The 20455-nt window shown below is 35.0% G+C and overlaps 1 protein-coding gene across 10 annotated transcripts in view; it reads right to left on the bottom strand.

Moving 5' to 3' along the window:
- SESTD1 (SEC14 and spectrin domain containing 1) overlaps positions 1-20455 on the bottom strand; it is a 133072-nt gene that overhangs the window by 42726 nt on the left and 69891 nt on the right. For all 10 annotated transcript variants that reach the window (XM_081579492.1, XM_081579495.1, XM_081579494.1 and 7 more), the window contains 3 exons: positions 19175-19288; positions 1904-2017; positions 660-757 (listed from right to left, as the gene is read on the bottom strand). In XM_081579492.1, coding sequence (XP_081435618.1) covers positions 660-757; positions 1904-2017; positions 19175-19288 — 326 coding nt within the window. The remainder of the gene's footprint in view (positions 1-659; positions 758-1903; positions 2018-19174; positions 19289-20455) is intronic.

Raw genomic sequence — 20455 nt, 5'->3', positions numbered from 1 at the left:
GTGAAAAGTGGAAACAAGTGATAGATTTTATATTCTTGGGCTCCAAAATCACTGCAGATGGTGACTGCAGCCATGAAATTAAAAGATGTTAGCTCCTTGGAAGAGAAGCTATGATAAATCTAGACAGGGTATTAAAAAGCCGAGACATCACTTTGCCGACAAAGGCCCGTACAGTCAGAGCTACGCTTTTTCCGGTAGCAAGGTACAGATATAAGAGTTGGACCATAATGAAGGCTGAGTGCCGAAGAATTGATGCTTTTGAATAGTGGTGCTGAAGAAGACTCTTGAGAGTCCCTTGGACTGGAAGGAGATCAAACCAGTCAATCTTAAAGGAAATCAACCTTGAATACTCATTGGAAGGACTGATGTTGAAGCTCCAATACTCTGGCCACCTGATACAAAGGGCTAACTCACTGGAAAAGACCTTGATGCTGGGAAAGACTGAGGGCAGGAGGAGAAGGGGCAACAGAGGATGAGATTGTTGGATGGCATCACCAACTCAATGGACATGAGTTTGAGCAAACCCCCAGAGATCCTGAAGGACAGGAAAGCCTGGCGTGCTGCAGTTCATAGGGTCACAAAGAGTCAGACAAGACTCGGTGACTAAAAAACAAACAAACAAAAACAAAAGCTTAGTGACTGAACAACAAGCCACTTACCTTTCTTTCTCTTGCTGATTTCCTTTATCACTTCCATTGTTAATCAATGCAAGTTCATCTAATAATGATGTAGATTCCTTTGTAAACTTCTCAAAAACCTACAGTATGAGATTTTAATAACATATTAAGAATGACCTTAAAAGCTGATATGAACAGAAGAATTTTCAACAAAGAGCAACATAATTAGCCAGGTGGGATTCTGGTGCCAGCTCTGGATATCAGAGTCCACAAATCAATCACTAGAGCCCAGCAGTGTAAAAGACAAAAACCACCTGCTTCTTACAACTAAGAAGACGAAACTGCTTTCTAAAACAGTGAATAGTTTTAATGGCTAGGGAATTTTTATAATTTAAATACATTAAGAAATTATTTTATTCCTAAATCAGATCAGTTTATATTTATTCCTGTTGCCTTAAGAAACGTCTGCACCAATAATCATTTTCACTATATGAACATTATTTAGACCAGTTCTAAGCCTCTACTTCCAGTTAAAAGAATATTTCTTTATGTTATTCTATTAATCATTCTGACTGTATGTAATAGTTCAAACGTTTTATATACAAGCATGTAGCAGAAGAATAAATTGGTTATAATCTTAACATGATTTCTTAAAATATTTAAAATATTTCTAAAACGGGATTTGGGCAAGTCTGTTTATAACAAAATAGACACTTCTTTGTCTAATATCATTATTCGAAATACAGTGAAAAAAGAACTGGTTATCCATTCTGAAATATCCATTAACTCACTGTTCTCCAAAACATTAGCATATAATCTAAACTGAGTTAACTTAAATTTGTTCTTTTAGTCCCCAGCTGTTCAATTAAACAATAATGTATTTGTGTACAGAGTAGCAGATTTCCAAAGTCTGTCCTGAGAAAGAAGATATATTTTCAGAAATAAAAACCTTAACCTTGCTTTTCAACTCAAATTGATGTCTAAATATTTCTTTGAAAATGGTGTATCAACTAGATTATCTGTCAGGAAATTATGCTACTATTATTCAACTCAAAAGATCTACAACTTTAATACTGCTACTAATGACAACAGTAACAGTTAACACTTGTGAGTCTGTCTCCAGAGTATCTGCTTTCAAGCATAATGCTATCACGTGGTACCTGTTATATTTCTTTGGTTTTGTACAATGGAAAACAATCTACATTTTAGTGGATTAAAATGAAATAGCTATCAAAATATGTCTTATTTTTACGTAATAATATGTTATCTCATTGTAATATACCAACCAGCCTCTTATTTAACCAATCCATGTGATCATAGGTGAGACTCCCACCAAAATCTTCCGTTAACTGGCATGGTTCTATATAACGAGTCAATTTATTGGCAGATACTAAAATAACCTATAAAGGTAAAAAAAAGAAAAAAAACATTTAATGAGCCACTATTAACGTCAAGAAAAGTGATGAGGAGGTAATATCCAATACTGTTTCCAACATGATTAAATATTATATAAATATTTAATAATAGAACAGCATTTAAAAGCAATTCAATAAACTGTCAATATCTGTTAAGAAACAAGTTACTATAACCCATTTCTAAAATCTCATCAAAAAAAAAGAGACTAGCAGCTCAGATTAAATATTTTCAAAACCTTATCAATATGAGTAACTTCTTGGTATAAAAATCAATCCCTTTAGTTGTTGTTGTTGTTCAAGTCATCAAGTTGTGTCTGACTCTTTGTGACTCCATGAACTGCATCACGTCAGGTTTCCCTATCCTTCACTATCTCCGAGAGTTTGCTCAAACTCATGTCCGTTGAGTCGGTGATGCCATCCAACCATCTCTTCCTCTGTCGCCCCTTCTCCTCCTGCCCTCAATCTTCCCTCATTTGGCACAATATTCAAACAGTGAAAACATATCTCCTGAGAAACTGGTATCATATATCCCTTATAACTTAACATTTTAATGATATGTTATTCATTTGTTCAACATTCACTGTTTTGTGTCTGACTCTCTGTAGCCTGCCAGGCTCCTCAGTCCATGGGGTTTTCCAGGCAAGAATACTGGAGTGGGTTGCCATTTCCTTCTCCATAGTGGACGTGTTCTAGAGCTGGGAATATAAGGATGAATAAGATGCTTCTACAAAGTAAATGAGCTTTTTTTGTGGTTTTTTTTTTTTTTTATTGAAGGATAATTGCTTTACTGGAGAAGGAAACGGCAATCCACTCCAGTATTCTTGCCTGGAGAACCCCAGGGATGGCGGAGCCTGGTGGGCTGCCGTCTATGGGGTCGCACAGAGTCGGACACGACTGAAGCGACTTAGCAGCAGCAGCAGCAGCAATTGCTTTACAGAATTTTGTAGCTTTCTGTCAAACCTCAACATGAATCAGCCATAGGTTACTTCTATAATATTCCAGAGAGTTTTGCAGGTTTTTATAAAAAGAAGTAGATTAAAGTTTTCCAGTTTGTTTCTAAAACCTTTACTGAAAAATACTCTAACTAAATCTAAATGTTTTCTCTTTGGTCATGGTAGCACAGAGGGCCAAAAGCTTTACCAGGATATCCCAAATGATTTAAATCCCTTTCGTAGGTTAAACATTATTATATGATAATTGGAAGGATACTAAGCCAGGAGCCAATTATTCTAGGTTTCTGTCCTAGCTCTGCCACAAATTCACTGACTTGTAGAAGACAACCTAAAGGAATTCACTCCAGGCTTACCCATGTGCCAAAGAAGGCAGCTGCATTAAATTATCTGTGATGTCTCTTTAAGCTCTAAGAGGTCATAATTCTAGTGAGTTGTCATCCTATACATTTAATTTGGGCCATTTTCTCTAATAAATAACCTATCTTGCCGAGTGAAGACAGCAGTTGTCATCTTCTATCCAGTCTGGTTAATCTCACTCTATACACCTAAATACATTAAGATCATTTGCAGTTGTAGTTACTAAATACCTTAAAGTTCATTAGCAACAGATTTCAAGTTTAATAAGCCAAAGAGAGGGACTTTCTTGGTGGCTGAGTGGTAAAGAATCTGCCTGCTCATGCAGGAGATGTAGGTTCGACCCCTGGGTCAGGAAGATTCCCTGGAGAAGGAAACAGAAACCCACTTCAACATTCTCGCCTGGGAAATCCCATGGATAGAGGAGCTTAGCAGGCTACAGTCCACGGTGTCACAAAGAGTAGGACACAACTTAGCACAACAAAGGCCAAAGGGAAAATTCGCAGTTATTTTCTGCGAATTTATAAGTTCTGAATATTTCTTGTTTTTCCTAAAAATCAATTTAAATGTAATTAGTACAAATTCACTTTCTTTCATGACATAAAATATACTTGAGAATATACTATCCCTTACTGAATATAATTTTTTAAATAGTTGGCTAAGATTACTGCCATTATATTTTTATTTATGCAAAATAAGTGTTAACAAAGGAACATGGTAACTATGGAAATTTGCATAAAACAAATTTTCTCCTTCACTACAAAAATGTTTATAGAATCCATATTCTTACAAAATTCACTGCTGCTACCGCTGCTGCTAAGCCACCTCAGTCATGTCCGACTCTGTGCGACCCCATAGACGGCAGCCCACCAGCCTCCGCCATCCCTGGGATTCTCCAGGCAAAAATACTGGAGTGGGTTGCCATTTCCTTCTCCAGTGCATGAAAGTGAAAAGTGAAAGTGAAGTCGCTCAGTCGTGTCTGACTCTTAGCGACCCCATGGACTGTAGCCTACCAGGCTCCTCCATCCATGGGATTTTCCAAGCAAGACAAAATTCACTGGTGGCTATTTAAAGTGAAAACAGTCGATCTGCTATGTACATATACCAAACTGTATCAACAGCAAAGGCTAAACAAACAAAGGCTAAACAGCAAAGCTAAACAAAAACAAGAAAAAAACAACAATTTAAACAGTCAGGTGATCTGACTCAAACCACCATTACTTCAAATTAACAATTTAGAGAACTATCTACTGTGGTGAAACATCTCCATTTCCGCTGCAATAATCTCATTTTTATTGAGAAGGTGAGAGTGAGGAGAAAGTGGAGAGGAGGCTGGTAAAACAGCCATAACTGTTTCTAATTTATTGCATAATATATGTTTCAAAAAGAATGAGGGAAACAACATTTTAGGACAAGTCTGCAACAATAGGAAAGAATCTTACTGTATGAAAATGCTTGTATCTAAGAATCATCTTTTCAAGTGAGTCAGGAGTGGTATCCTAAGCAGGAAGGAGAAGCCTTCCTTTCAGCACACAGCTGGTGGTGTTTTCAATTGCCTTTGGAAAATGACACCACTTGCCAGAATGCAACATATAAACGATACAGACAACTGCTTCCAAGAGGACAAATCACCTTTTAACAGACAGCAAACTGAACTCTAAGTGACAGCAACCATCACAGAGGAATGTGATTTCACAAACATAGTAATTTCAAATACACAAGCAAAAATATGATACTACATTTTTCAAGGCTGAGCGTGGGGAAGTGAGGCTTTAGGTCTGAAGTGAAATTCGAATGCTAATTCTAACCCTAACTCTAATTTTTAAAAAGGAAATTGTTTAGAGAAAGATTTCTTGACATTAGTAAATTACAGAAACAGATTAGAAAGTAAATAATCTATATATTAAAACAAAAAACTAACACGTTTTCGAGTCAATGCGGTAAAACAAATTTGGATTCCCACGCTAGGTCATTTTCTCTAAAACCATTCATTGCAGCTTCTCAAATTACAAAAATTTATACTAGGAAAATTTCCTATATTCCCTTTTCTTACAGTTCTTAAAGAAATCACTAATACACCAAACCTGCACAAAAGTTAAAATATAAAACAATGCAAATCAGGGAGTCATTTTGTCTTATGGGAGATGTTTTATTACCTGGCAAAGAGGAAAATAAGAATAATTAAATAAAAATTCAGTCCTCCAAAGCAATGATCACCAAAATTAAAATGAAAACTAGAAAATAAGTGTTCAAAACATATTGAGGCCACATGTATTATGTGTGACCCCTTTTTACCCTAAGATTCTAAATATGAAAACACAGAAATAATGACACAACTGATGAAAATTCTAATACAAAGTACAAAAGACACAAAAAGACAGACATTCCTAGCAGCTCAGATAGTAAAGAATCCACTTGCAATGCAGGAGACGTGGGTTCAGTCCCTGAGTCAGGAAGAAGGGAAGGCTACCCACTCCAGTATTCCTGCCTGGATAATCCCATGGACAGAGGAGCCTGGCAGGTTTATAATCCATGGGGTCACAAAAGAGTCAGACATGACTGAGTGATTAACACACAAAAAGATACAAGTGCATAACAGTATTAGAACATTGATTTAAACATACTATCATCACTTCTTTATTATCTACTATAAAACTTCCATATCTATTGACATTTTCATCTACTCTAAAATGGTTAATTAATAAAAAGACTCATTTTGGTAGCTCAAAAGCAAATCTTCTTAAAAATCAAACAATGCCTACTTGTGGAGAAGACGGAACCATTCATTTTTCAAAAAACACTTAATACCATTTTCAGAGGAATGGAACATTTCAGAAAATAACCCACTGTATCACTCTAAAGCAGCACTTCCCAGTTACAAAAATCTTGTTATCATTCTACAGCAATTTTATTGCTTTGTCCAGAATATAATGTAGAAATAATATGCAATGAGTTTAAGTTTAAAAAGGGAATTCACTAAACTATTACTATTATAAAATACTGCATCAAAGTGAATTTCATAATACTATCTTAACATATACCAAAGTAAAAAGACCAATTTTGACTTTTCTCATCTACAAATGGAATTCATAATCTTTAATTTTAAAATAGTTATGTAAGACACAGAATGAATCATAAATCATCTTTAAAAGTATCTACTTTCATGTTGGATAAAATTACATATAAATTAGGATGAGAAGTGATATTATGCCATCACAAACAGAGGGGGAAAATTATTTTTATAACCTGATCTTTGAAATTTTACTTTTATACTTAAAAAAAAAATTCAGCTGGTTTACTTTTATACTTTTTTATATTTCCTTTCAAGCAATTGTATGAGTACAGGTTTGTAAGCCTAGCCTGGTAGACAACTCTTTGTGTAGAAAGTCTTTCAGTCCCCATAATGAAGATCCAAATTTGATCTAATCAAATTATATACTATCTTTTTCACCATAATTTTTAGAGTACTAAAGACATTATGATAAAGAAATAATAATTTTGGTGAAATGAGTACAATTTATTCATCAGGGTAATTGCTCTGAGTCAAATTTTTAGGATTATTACCATTCTTATGCTCCTTATTGTTATATATAACAACTAGCAGTGAATCTTATGGTTTCTGTTATTGACAAGTGTTTCTTTTAAAGTAAAACCACCATATCATTTATAATTTCCAGCCTAGTAATAAATCTTAAATGACTGATAGATTTCCAAATGATTGATAGATTTCCACCTAACTAGTCAACTGATAATATTAGAAAGATTTTAAACTCAATTAAGCTTAAGTCAAAGCTTAAGTTAACTCAAAATAGCTCAAAGATTTGAGCATAAGACCTGGGACCTTAAAACTCCTAGAAGAAAACACAGGCTATAAGCTCCTTGACAGAGGTCTTGGCATTAATTTTTTTTAATCTGACACCAAAAGTTAAAGCAATAAAAGTAAAAATAAATAAGTAGGACTACATCATATTAAAAAGCTTCTGCACAGCAAAAGGAACCATCAAGAAAATGAAAAGGCAACAAACTCAATGGGAGACAGTACTTGGAAATCATATATCTGGTAAGGAGCTAATATCCAAAAATGTATAAAGAACTCAGAATTCAACAGCAAAAAACAAACATCCAATTTAAAAATGGGCATACAGCAAACACATGAAAATGTGTTCAACATCACTAATCATTAGAGAAATGCAAACCAAAACAGTGAGGTATCACCTCACACCAGTCAGAATGGCCATCATCAAAAAATCTACAAACAATAAATGCTGGAGAGGAGATGGAGAAAAGGGAACCCTCCTACACTGTTGGTGGGAATGTAAACTGATACAGCCATTATGGAGAACAGTATGGAGATTCCTTAAAAAAAAAATGAGGAATAAATCTGCCATATGACTCAGCAACTGCACTACTGGGCGTATACTCTGAGACAGCCCTAAACAAAGACGACACATGTATTCCAATGTTCACAGCCGCCCTGTTTACAGTAGCCAAGACATGGAAGCAACCTAGATGTTCATCAACTGATGAATGGATAAAGAAGATATGGTACATATATACAGTGAAATATTACTCAACTACAAAAGAGAATGAATCTGAGTCAGTTCTAGTGAGGTGGATGAACCTAGAGCTTGTTATCATAGTGAAGTAAGTCAGAAAGAGAAAAACAAACATACTATATTAACATATATATATATATGTAATCTAGAAAAATGATATTGATGAACCTATTTTCAGGGAAGGAAAGGAGATGCACAGGTCAAGAATGGACTTGTGGACACAGTAGGGGAGGAAGAGAGTAGGATGAACGGAGAAAGTAGCATCAATACACATATACTATTGGGTATAAGATGGACAGCTAGTGAGAAGTTGCTGTGTAGCACAGGAAGCCCAGTCTGGAGCTCTGTGATGACTTGGAGGGAGGGAAGGTGGGAGGGGAGGAGAGGAAATGGAGGGAATGTATATGTAATTATGGCTGATTTGTGTTACTGTACGGCAAAAACCAGCACAACAAAAAAAATGTTTTAAAATCTAAATAAAACCAGCAAGGAAGTTTCTTCAAAACCTCTTTACCTTCTGGCTAAGTCAGAAGGAGAAAGATAAATGGCATCTCATATGGGGAATCTTGAAAGTTGGCAAACAAAAACAAGCTCATAAAAACAGAGAACTACTAGGTGGGAAGGGGTGTGAAGAAATGGGTTAAAGGGATCAAAAGGTATAAAGAAAAAAAAGCTAATGTATTATTGGGAAAGGTGTACATCAAGGCTGTATATTGTCACTCTGCTTATTTAACATATATGCAGAGTACCTCATGCAAAATTCTGGGCTGGATGAAGCTCAAGCTGGAATTAAGATTGCCAGAAGAAATATCAATAACCTCAGATATACAGATGACATCACCCTAATGGCAGAAAGCAAAGAGGAACCAAAGAGTCTTTGATGAAGGTGAAAGAAAAGAGTGAAAAAGCTGGCTTAGAACTCAACATTCTAAAACCTAAGTTCATGGCATCTAGTCCCATCATTTCAAGGCAAATAAATGGGGAAAAAAATAGAAACAGTGACAGACTTTATTTTCTCGGGCTTTAAAATCACTGTGGACGGTGACTACAGCCATGAAATTAAAAGATGATTGCTCCTTGGAAGAAAAGCTATGACAAACCCAGACAGTGTATTACAAAGCAGAGACATCACTTGGCCGACAAAGGTCTATATGGTTTTCCAGTAGTCAGGTACAGATGTGAGAGCTGGCCATAAAAAAGGCTGAGTGCTATAGAATTGATGTTTTCGAACTATGGTGCTGAAGAAGACTCTTGAGGGTCTTGGACAGCAAAGAGATCAAGCCAGTCATCCTAAAGGAAATTAACCCTGAATATTCACTGGAAGGATGGATGTTAAAGCTGAAGCTCCAATACTGTGGCCACCTGATGCGAAGAGCTGACTCATTGGAGAAGACCCTGTTGCTGGGAAAGACTGAGGGCAGGAGAAGAAGGGGGTGACAGAGGATGAGATGGTTGGATGGCATCACCAACTCAATGGACGTGAGTTTGAACAAACTCAGGGAGATAGTGAAGGACAGGGAAGCCTGGCATGCTGCCGTTCATGGGGTTGCAAAGAGTCATATACAACTGAGCAACTGAACAACAGCAACATTTTAAATGAAAAAGAAATTGCTTATATTTCAACATTTTAAATGAAAAAGAAATTGCTTATATTTTTGAAAAGGGGATATTTTTAAAAATGAATTCTTCCTTTAAGCATTTAATAATTTGGAAAATAACATGGGAAAACATAAAAAAACCCCACGAGTCTTGGTTAGGAATACAAAGCTTAAAGAGACTGATATTAAAATCAGTAGGATCAAATTTCAGAAAGTAGCTTCTCTTATTCTGCAATGATTTGAATGTTTCAGTATGTCACTAATGTTCAAATTCAAATTTTACAAACTATAATTCTATTAAAAATATAGTTCACATATCAGAAACACTATCTAAATCTTAGGGAATGGACAAAAGATATTCTTGGGCATTCGTTCACACAGAGCTAGACTCGTGACTTTAACTGACTTTCTATGGACTAATCAATAGGTACTATCCTCAGTAGGGACAAGGGGTAAATTTTAGATTTTATTCAAAAGAAATGCAAATAATGTATGATCGGTGGATTTTTTAAAATTTTATTTATGCTAAAATAATTTTATTTATGTGTGCAAGATCTAAAATGAAAATGCGTCTGTGTGCTTAGTACAAATTCATGTGGATGCTATATGTTATACACATACTATTTAAATAGTATAAATTTCTGTTCAGTAGGGTAACAGAATCTCAAAGTTTAGAATTTATGCATTAGGACATTAGCTAATATTGTGTCTACTTTGGCAATCTTATCTGTCTATAAAAATCCTAAATTCCTCAAGTGCTCTTTGAACCACACCTCACAAATTACTGATAACTTCATTAGTTAATGAGTTGCATGATGTGTTTGATTTATGCTTATTTTATAGTTACATGGGTGTCATGACTTTGGCCTTATGAAAATCACTCTTTAGCATATGCTTTATCTTATCTATTCGGGGATGTGGTGGGGATCATATCCTAATTTTTAAGATCCCCTGGAGGAGGAAATGGCAACCCACTACAGTATTCCTGCCAGGAGAATCCCGTGAACAGAGGAGCCTGGAGGGCTACAGTCCATGGGGTCACAGTCCATGGGGTTGCAAAGAGGTGGGCATGACTGAGTACACACAAGCAATGTTAATTATCCTCAAATATGCATCTCCATGAATATCTTAGTATGTATGGATATAATTAAAATCTTAAAGAAAAGGGTTATTGGTTATATTTAAAGTAGTTACCATTTTAATAAGCTGAAATTTAAACTTTAGATATATCTCCAGGGAAATCTGGTACCTGGTAACAAGTGCAAAGTGAACCAGAGTAAAATGGAAGAACTACAAGATGGAGGGAAAAATACTACCTACGTGAGTTTTTCAAACTTTTGCCAAGTCCTTTCAAAGGAAATAAAAACATAACATTTTTAAAACAGTAATGTCCTACATAAATAATATTTTTTCCTTTATTTTACATATGTTAGAGAGAGGTTAAGACAAGACAAATTAAACAACTAAACTACAATATTTTACTAACTACCACATACCTTTGTTCAACAAGTTTGAGGAGAAAGGTATTTACCATATGGTTTATAATCAAACATTTATGAAGGTTTTCTGGAATCTAATTTACAGAAAGACCTAAAACTTATTTCTCCTTTACTCCCACTCTTCCATCTGTAACTAAAATACTTATCCTTCCCTAATAAAACATTCTCAAAGAATCTAACACTGAACCTTTCACTCTGTAGGCATTCAGATGCTTTTACTTTTTAAATTTTATTCATGCTAACAATGTGTGTGCAAGATCTAAAATGAATGTGTGTCTCTGAGTGCTTAATACAGACTCATGTGTATGTATCTGTTATACTATTTCAATGTGTATATTTGCTTGTACCTGTTGGTTGGGGATTATGTTTCTCACTACAGAAAATAATTTTCTGCAAAAACTAGAAAGAAGTCAGAAGTGATGGTATCAGAGGTATTCTTGACAGAAACATGAAGGAAGTCTGGTCCTGGATCCTAACACTGGTATGGCCTCAAAAAGAGAAAAGGATCAGACGCAGTAATAGAAGAAATAAGACAAGCAAACAACTTAGAATGGTGCTGGTTAACATTACCAGTAAAAAGAAAAAAAATGTTTTTTGACCTTCATGAATGACAATAAAGAATGAGAAAATAAGATCCTTTTGATTATTAGTTTCTCAATCTAAGATTAACGCCAGCAATACTTCAATTTTACCTTGTCATTAGTCAGACTATATAGATACTATCAACTAACCAGCAAAAGGTACCAAAGCACCAGGTATAATGCTACTGAAGGTCAGAAAGCACTGGAATATCTGAGTTGTTAAAAAGGAAAATGAACAGGTAGGTATCTATTTCAGAGACAGGAAGGATATATAAAGAAATATTTAGATGACCAATGAGATGTCCTGAGATGAGGAATATTCAACGGCTGATGAAAATGACTAGGAAATTGAACAAGAGGAAGGTCATCCAGAGGAAAAAAAAAAAATAGGAAGGATTATAGGCAAGAAAATATGAAATCATGGGAACAAACTGTCATTAAAATGACAACTGGATATTTATTTGATGAATACTGTGGACAGCTGGTAATAAATCTTTGTGATGAATAATTCAATAAGGTAAACATAAACTTTTGCTTATAGGAATACCAGTACTCATAACAGTTATTCTTTTAAAAATATTTAGAATATATACAAAAACATAAGCTCAATTATGACAACTCAAATGATCCAAAATAACATCAAGGAAATTAACTGTTAAATCAAACAAACATCTATAATGAATTTAATTATATGTAGTTCTAAGTATCATTTAATGACTGGTTTGAACTGCCCCTTAAAGCAGATTGTGCATCTTTTGGATCATAGAAAAATCAAGAGAGTTCCAGAAAAACCTCTACTTCTGCTTTAATGACTACGCCAAAGCCTTTGACTGTGTGAATCACAGCAAACTGTGGAAAATTCTTAAAGAGATGGGAATGAATAACAGACCACCTTAGCTGCCCCCTGAGAAATCTGTATGGTTTGTTATTTTGTTTTATTTCTTGTGCTAAACTGAGGTTTTACAGTATGGACACTTGTGTCCTTTAGACTTGAAAAACTGAATTTTATCACTTCATTGAAATATGTTGGATTTTATGCATTAAAAGTTCAAGTATGTTGTTTTCTCCTGACATTCATGTTTGTCTTTTCTTCAGTTACAAGATTCTTCACAATTTTATTTCTTGAATCTTCAACTGAATTTTTTCAAAAATTGGTATCATATATTTGATTTCAAAGCTCTTCTTTGTTCACTGATTATTCTTTTGTAATAGCTATCCATTTTATTGCTACATATTTTCTTGGAATATCTTCAGTAAATTTTAAAAAGTTTCTACCAAAAAAAAAAAAAAAAGCAGATTGTGTTTGGTGGTATATTAGCCGGCATTTGAAATTACTCTCATCTCATTTGGACATCAGACTTTTAAATAAGTGTCTAGTGCTTATTTACTTATCTAGCTAGAAAAATAGCTGGATCTCTTCAATATCTGAAAGAAATATACTGATACAAAAAGCTGTAAAACCATAGTTTTAAAACTAAGTTAAAACTAAACTATCTATGATATCAGTTCAAGGCAGATAGGAATTCTCTGTCTTCCATTTTACCCTCCAAGATGCAAGGTATTTAGCCACTACAAATTCATATAGCATGAATCCCACCTAGGCATAGCATTTCTGAGCAGATGCCTACACTTAAGCAGGATGTGACAAGTTCCTCACAAAAGGGATCTTTGCTCCTACTTGGTGTTCACAGTGTTAGCTTCTGAACTACTGGCCTCTGTTCACTTTGCATTCCATCAGAGCAACATTTCCTGCATGGCCCTGGCATAAAAGGCAGACTTTCTTGCCTGAATGAAATACTCACTCACCACGGCTACTTGCAGGCCTCCTGCATTCAGCTTTCGCTATCTTCCCTCAGTACACTTTTGACTCTCCTCCACGGGATGCAATTTTCCATCTAGCAATTAGGCTAACATCTTTCCTAACACAATCCAACAGCCAGGGCTGCTTTCCCTTACATTGTTGGCAAACAGTTTCTAGTAAGCCTACATCACATTCAAATCAACCCATGACAAAAGTTTGCCAGATAACACTGAAAAACAAAACATCTGTCTTCTGCTTAGGATATGTAGAAAGATGGAAAGAGCACTGCTCCAATCCTTACAAGAACAACAAAATAATGCAAATTAATCTGAAAAATGACAACATTTTTTTAACACATCATAGAGTTAAGTCCACAGGAAAACCAATAAAGACCATCCTTCAAGGCCAAATGGAGCTGGAACACTTGCTTACCTGGGGAAAATACCAGGTATGATACAACTCAGATTAAGAATTCAGCCAAATTTTCCACTGAATTGCTAAAAGCCAAACGTGGTTTGGTATAAAGGTACTGAACCTGCTGGAAACAAAGATACAAGAAGAATTCAAACGCACCTGCAGATTCTTCTCCACAGACCTCTCTGAGACTCATGAGAAAGATTGTGGGTAGGTAGGTAAGAAATTACACAAAAGACTTGGGGAAAGGGGACAGCAACCACCAGCGGAAAGGCAGGAAGCTGAAGCACAGCCCAGATTCTTCAACTCTGTCCCTAGGGAACAAGAACTTTCAGGTGCTGAGGGAAGCCAGTGAGACAGGATGACCTTTGCTGTTTTGTTTTTTAATCACTCAATTGTGTCAGATTCTCTGCAACCCCATAGACCATAGCCTGCCAGGCTCCTCTGCCCATGGGATTTCCCAGGCAAGAATACTGGAGTGGGTTGCCATTTCCTTCTTCAGGGGACCTTTCCGATCCAGGGATCAACCCACCTCCCCTTCTTGGCAGGTGGATTCTCTACCACTGAGCCACCTGGGAAGCCCTTAGAACACAAATAAAACCCCACTGCAGCTGGAGGAAGGGGAAAGAAAGGCCCTCTATCTTAGTGGAGGCAGGAATATATTATAAACCCAGACTGCTACAGTCTTCCTAAAGCTGGGAAAGCGGGTCCTAGACCCTCTGGACCCTGGGTCCCAAAGTATTCCTAAGACCAAAGCTGAATCAGAACAAGAAAAAAATGAACCACTGACAAACACTGAGTAACAAGTAACAGTAGTTTATTGCTGAGGGACGTGCAAAGAGAAACCTTTTCTGAGACACAGGCACAAAGGAAAGATCTACAGCTGAGGGTGAAACAAACACTAACTCTAGAGGAGTCTGAAGCCTGTAATGCCCTGAGGAAAAGAAGAGCAACAGCCAAAGCCAAAGCCAGTTCTAGACTAAATCAAGCCGTCCCCTGTCCCACTAAGAGGCTAGCAAAAACAAGATGGGCTCATGTGCAGGTACAAATACAATTTATCTCCATCTTCACTGTCCTAGACAAGATGTCCAACATCCAACATACAAAAAGCAAGAATGAAAACAACACACTGTCAAGAACAAAAACCAAATAATATAACTAGAGTAAGAGAGACCCAGATATTGGAACTATTAGCTAAGGAATTAAGATAAATATTATTTTATGCTTGAAGTTCTCATGGAAGATCTGCAAGACAACAGGCAAAACAGACAGGGATTACAGCAAAGAGACAGAAACCATCAGAAAGAATCCAGAAGAAATGCTACAAACCAAAAACATGATAAAAGAGATAAAGTCCATTTACAAATGGCTCATCAACAGACTCAACACAGCTAAGGAAGCAGGCAGTGAACCTGAAAACAGATCAACAGAAAATATCCAAACTGAAACACAAAAAGAAAAAAAATGGGAAAAAATAAAATAGAACACCAACTTAGAATGGTAAGAAATTTTCATATCGTCTAACATACATGCAATAGGAGTTCTAGAAAGAGTAGAAAAATAAAATGAGGCACAGGAAATATTTGAAAAGAAAATGTCTTAAGAATTTTCCAACATTGATGGCAGAAGTCAAACCAGAGATCCAAGAAGTACAGAAACAACTAACAGAATTAACACCAAATAAAACATTACAAAATAAAACTGCTGAAAACTAAAAGTGAAGCGAAAATCTTAAAGCTGGCCAAGGAGATAACAAAATATATATATAACCTATAGAAGACCAAAGATACAAGTAACAGAGTTCTCAGAAACCAAGGAAATGAGAAGGCAATGATATAGATATAATAATATAGAAGGTGTGATATAGTTAACATGCTAAAAGAAAAAAAATCAAATAATGAAAAAAAAAACTATATCAACTGAAAATAATTTTCAAACCTGAAACAGAAATAAACATTTTTTTCAGGCAAACAAAATCTAAGACAATTCAAAGCCAACAGAGCTGCAATGCTAGATATGTTTAAAGGAAGTTCTTTAGGCAGAAGGAATACACCAGCCAAAAAGCTGAAATGAGTAATACTGACGACAGATATGAAATTAATTTTTTAATTGCTATAAAGATATTATAGCAAAAACAGTAGCAGTATATTGTGTGCTTACAGTATAGTGAAAGTAAAATGTATGAAAACAATGGAGGAAAGTATTAGAGATATACTGTACTAAGGGATTATCAGTGTTAAGTGGTATATTATTTGAAGATAAGACTCCATTAATTAAAGATGTATATGATAAACCCAGGGCAACCACTGCAAAAAATTAAGAGACATAAATTACCAGTCAATAATGAAGATAAAATGTAATTATAAAAATAATCCAAAAGAAGGCAGAAAAAGAAAAACTAAATAAAATCTAGCAAGATAGAAGATTTTAATCCAAATATATTAACAATCAATTAAATATAAACGGCCTTACAAATCACTAAAAAGACAGAGACTGTCAGATTGGATACAAAAACAAGACCAAACTATACTAAATCTATTAAAAAAGAAACCGACTGTAAATGTAAATGAAAAGAAGCTGGGATAGCTACAGTAGTATTGGTAGTATCAGACAATGTGTACCTCAGAACCAGATATATCATCATGGATAAAAAAAGGACATTTAATAATGAAACCATAACCAGTCACCTCAGTAAGAACGTCAAAATACATAAAGCAAAAATCACTAGAAATGAGAGGACAAATAAACCCACAATTATAGTTGGAGAGTGTAATATTCCTCTTTCAGTAATTGATAGAATAAGCAGACAGAACACTACAAAGCCCATGGAAGACCTAACAACACCATGAACAATCTTGATGGCTGCAGATCACGCCACCCACGAAGCAGAATACACGTGCACAGTACATGTAGATACATGCGCATGAGGAAATCAGCAAATAGAGCATTTACCGGCTCAAAAACCAAATCTTCACAAACGTAAAATAACTGAAGTCATTAAATATATATTGTCAGACAATAATTTACAGAAGTATTAACTCAAAGTAGATCACAGATCTAAATATAAAACCTAAAATTATACAACATCTAAAACAAAACATAAAACCTTCGTCACCTTGGCTGAGGCAAAGATCTCTCAGCTATGATACCAAAAGCTTGATTCACAAAAGAAAAAATTTTAAATACAGCTTTCATCAGAATTAAAAATCTTCTTTAAAAATGCTGTTAAGAGAATGAAAAGGCAAACAACAAACTGAGATGCAATTTTTGCATATGGCATATCTGATAAAGGACTTCTATCCAAAACACATAAATAATTCTCAAAAGCCTTAATTATTTTTTAAAAAATGAGTCGAGTTCAACAGACATCATGAAAGAAAGTATATGTATGGCTAACAAGTACTTGAAAATATACTTGCATCATTAACCATTAGAGAACTGTGAAGTAAAACAATACTGATAAACATCTACACATCTACTAGAGTAACTATAATTTAAGAACAAAATCTGATAATACTAAGCACTGCCAAGATGCAACTGGGACGTCACACAATTTATGGGAATGCAAGATGATACAGCCACCTTGAAACTGTTGGTTTGGAAGTTTCTCATAAAGTAAATAAACATACACTTACCATATGACCCAACAATCCCACTCCTAGATATTTTATCTCTTAAAAAAAAAAAATTCACACAAAATCTATACATGAGTATTTACAGTGACTTTATTTGTAATCACCAAAACCTGAAAACGATCCCAAATGTCCTTCAATCAGAGAATGAATAAACAGACTGTGGTACATCTACATAGTGGATTACTACCTACCAATAAGAAAGGAACCACCAATACACCCAACAACACAGATGAATCCCAAATGCAAATATGTATGTGAAAGAACTAAATTTAAAATGCTACATACTTTGTCATTTTACTTATATGGGACTCTGAAAAAGGCAAAAAACAGAACATAAAACAGATCGGTAGTTGTCAGGGACTAAAGATGGAAGAAGGAGTTGACTAAAGAACATGATGGAATTTTTGGAATGACGTAATGTTCCCTGGATTTCTTTACTGTGGTATAGTTACAGACCAGTTTGCATTTATCAGAACTCTCAGAATTGTACACTAAAATGGATGAATCTTATTATACTTAACTTTAAAGTACAGGAAAAATGTTACACATTTTTAAGATATTTCATGCTACCTCATTTTAAAAAATTTAACTAGACTTTATTAAATCTTAGACACCTTGGAGACTTCCTCCATACCAAAAATACATTGATTTTATTGAAAATAAAAGTGACTATTGCAGTATGGCAAAGTCCACAATGTGTCTTCATTGCCTGACTCTTGGAAACATTCCAAGGCTCTAGATTTTACAGGGTTGGGTTAGGCTTTGTACGCTTCAGTGCTTCCACACTTTGTTTAGCTAACGTAAAGGTTAATATCTATGAACTCTCCAATTAGGAAGCTGGGATTAATAGGCTGTGGAAGGAAAATGTGACAGAACTGTTTAAATTTGTATTCTACCTTAAGACTTCTTTCTGACTCACAATAATAATATGTAAGCCCTCCCTCAATGTCCGCAGGGGATTGGTTCTAGGACACTCCATCAACACCAAAATCCACAACGCTCAATTCCCTTACACAACATGGCAAAGTACAATGAATGGCCCTCTCTATCTGTGGACATTAAACCTGAAAATATGGAGGGTGGACATATACTTATTGAAAAACTCCACTTGTAAACAGACCTGTGCAGTTCAAAACCCATGTTGTTCAAGGGTCAACTGAAGTTTCACACAAGAAAAGAGGGAGAGCATACTGTAAACAGGGAAGGATGAGTAACTTTTTATATGTCAAAACCAAACCAGATACTAAGAAATAATTATGACATCATACCAAATAGGCTCTGACTTCAATTTCTAAATGTCTAGGATTTCCTAGTATTAGCTAAATGTCATCTTGGTAATGTAATATATATATATATATATATACATATATATATATATATATGTATATATATATATTTGCCATGTTGCACAGCCTATGGGATCTCAGTTCCCCAACCAGGGATCAAAAAGCACAAAGTCTTAACCACTGGATCAACAGGAAAGTCCCCAAAATGTTTTTAATGGAAAGTTCTACTTATTCAAAAGAATTCACAAAGATTAATAAAAATGAAAACAAGAAAGCATTTGTGGCCTTGACAAAGAATAATTCATTCAACAAGAATGCTGACTAAGTATTAATCATTACTTAGGCACTGACTGAGCACTGTGTAAGCACTGCATAGTATCCAATGCTGAACAAACAAAATAATACCAGCAAAATGCTGTTTTTAAAGATATAGCACACTTCTGCTTTTTCATAGAGTATATTTACCTCAAAGCCAAGTCTATCCTTTTCTTTCCAAAAACAAAAATGTGTTACTTTCTTATCCCAGAATTCATCTGGCTTCACTACACAAACAAGGGACACTTCAGCTGGAACAACATTCTAAAAAATACAAAAAAAAAAAAGAAAAAATTATACATGTAAAGTGAGTAATTTACTGAAGTTGTAAATTATTAGGTATTCATGATTGAGCTGAGTAATTAAGAGACCTCTGGAAAATAATTAAAGTGATAAAATAAAAGAAATGCTGCAAACTGCAAAACATACATGGCAATAAAGAAATATTTGAAAGACAAGCTGATTCAGAAACAATGTTTAAAGACAGCACATGTGAATTATTTTTGTGTTTTACTGAATCTCTAATAGGAATATATTTAAACTGCAAGATAATTTTTAGTTGAGAAATTATTAAATTTGGCTTTTCTATGGTATGAAAAAATTTTTTCTAACACAATCATCTTAGATAATTTCTTCCAATAATGTAAATCAATTTTCTAATAAAATAAGCTTCTTATAGCATTATACAAAGAAGCCAAGATTCTACATGATTACTAACTTGAAGAAGAGGACAAAGCTAAACCTCCACAAATACAATTTCACATTTGCTAGATACAGTTATTCACATCACCTAAAGAATGGAAATTAACATTTACTGAGCCAATATATATTCCATATATATCTTACCAGCAAGTCCCATAGAGTCTATTTTTAAAATATATGTTAATCAAACCTACCTATTTCTACCACCTACATTGCTAATATTCCCAAACAAGTCAGCTTTTTGAAACTCTTAGCAGGCCTCCCAGTTTTGCATTTTTTCATACTCAGAATAAAATTCAAACCCCTTAGCAAAGCCAAGAAGCCCTCCCAGCTCAAGGCCTCATGACCTCAGACTTCATCACACACCTCTCCCCTCTTAGCTCACGTCTCTACCACAGCCACGCTTACCTTCTTGCTGCTCCTGGAATGTGACAAATCTGTTCCCAGCTCAAGACTTTGCCCTTGATGTTTCCTCTGTCTGGAATGTTCTTTGCCCTATACCTAGGAACACTTTCTCAGTTTATTTAGGATTCTACTCAAACAGCCCCTCCTCTTTAGAGAGACCTTCTCTGACCACCCTATGTAAAGCAGCAACATTTGACTCAGTCTCCTTTCACCAATTTATTTTTCTAAGTAGCATTTATCAGTATACGATGTTACATTACTTAGTAATTTGCCTAACCGCTTATAGTCTGACTCCTCAGACAGAACATAGGCTTCCCAATGGCA

The sequence above is a fragment of the Giraffa tippelskirchi genome, chromosome 3 (assembly GCF_054371585.1).
Source record: "Giraffa tippelskirchi isolate mGirTip1 chromosome 3, T2T-mGirTip1v1.2.pri, whole genome shotgun sequence".
NCBI classification, from domain to species: Eukaryota; Metazoa; Chordata; class Mammalia; order Artiodactyla; family Giraffidae; genus Giraffa; species Giraffa tippelskirchi.
Note: the sequence above shows the minus strand (reverse complement) of the source record. Positions and strands in the feature narration are given on the sequence as shown.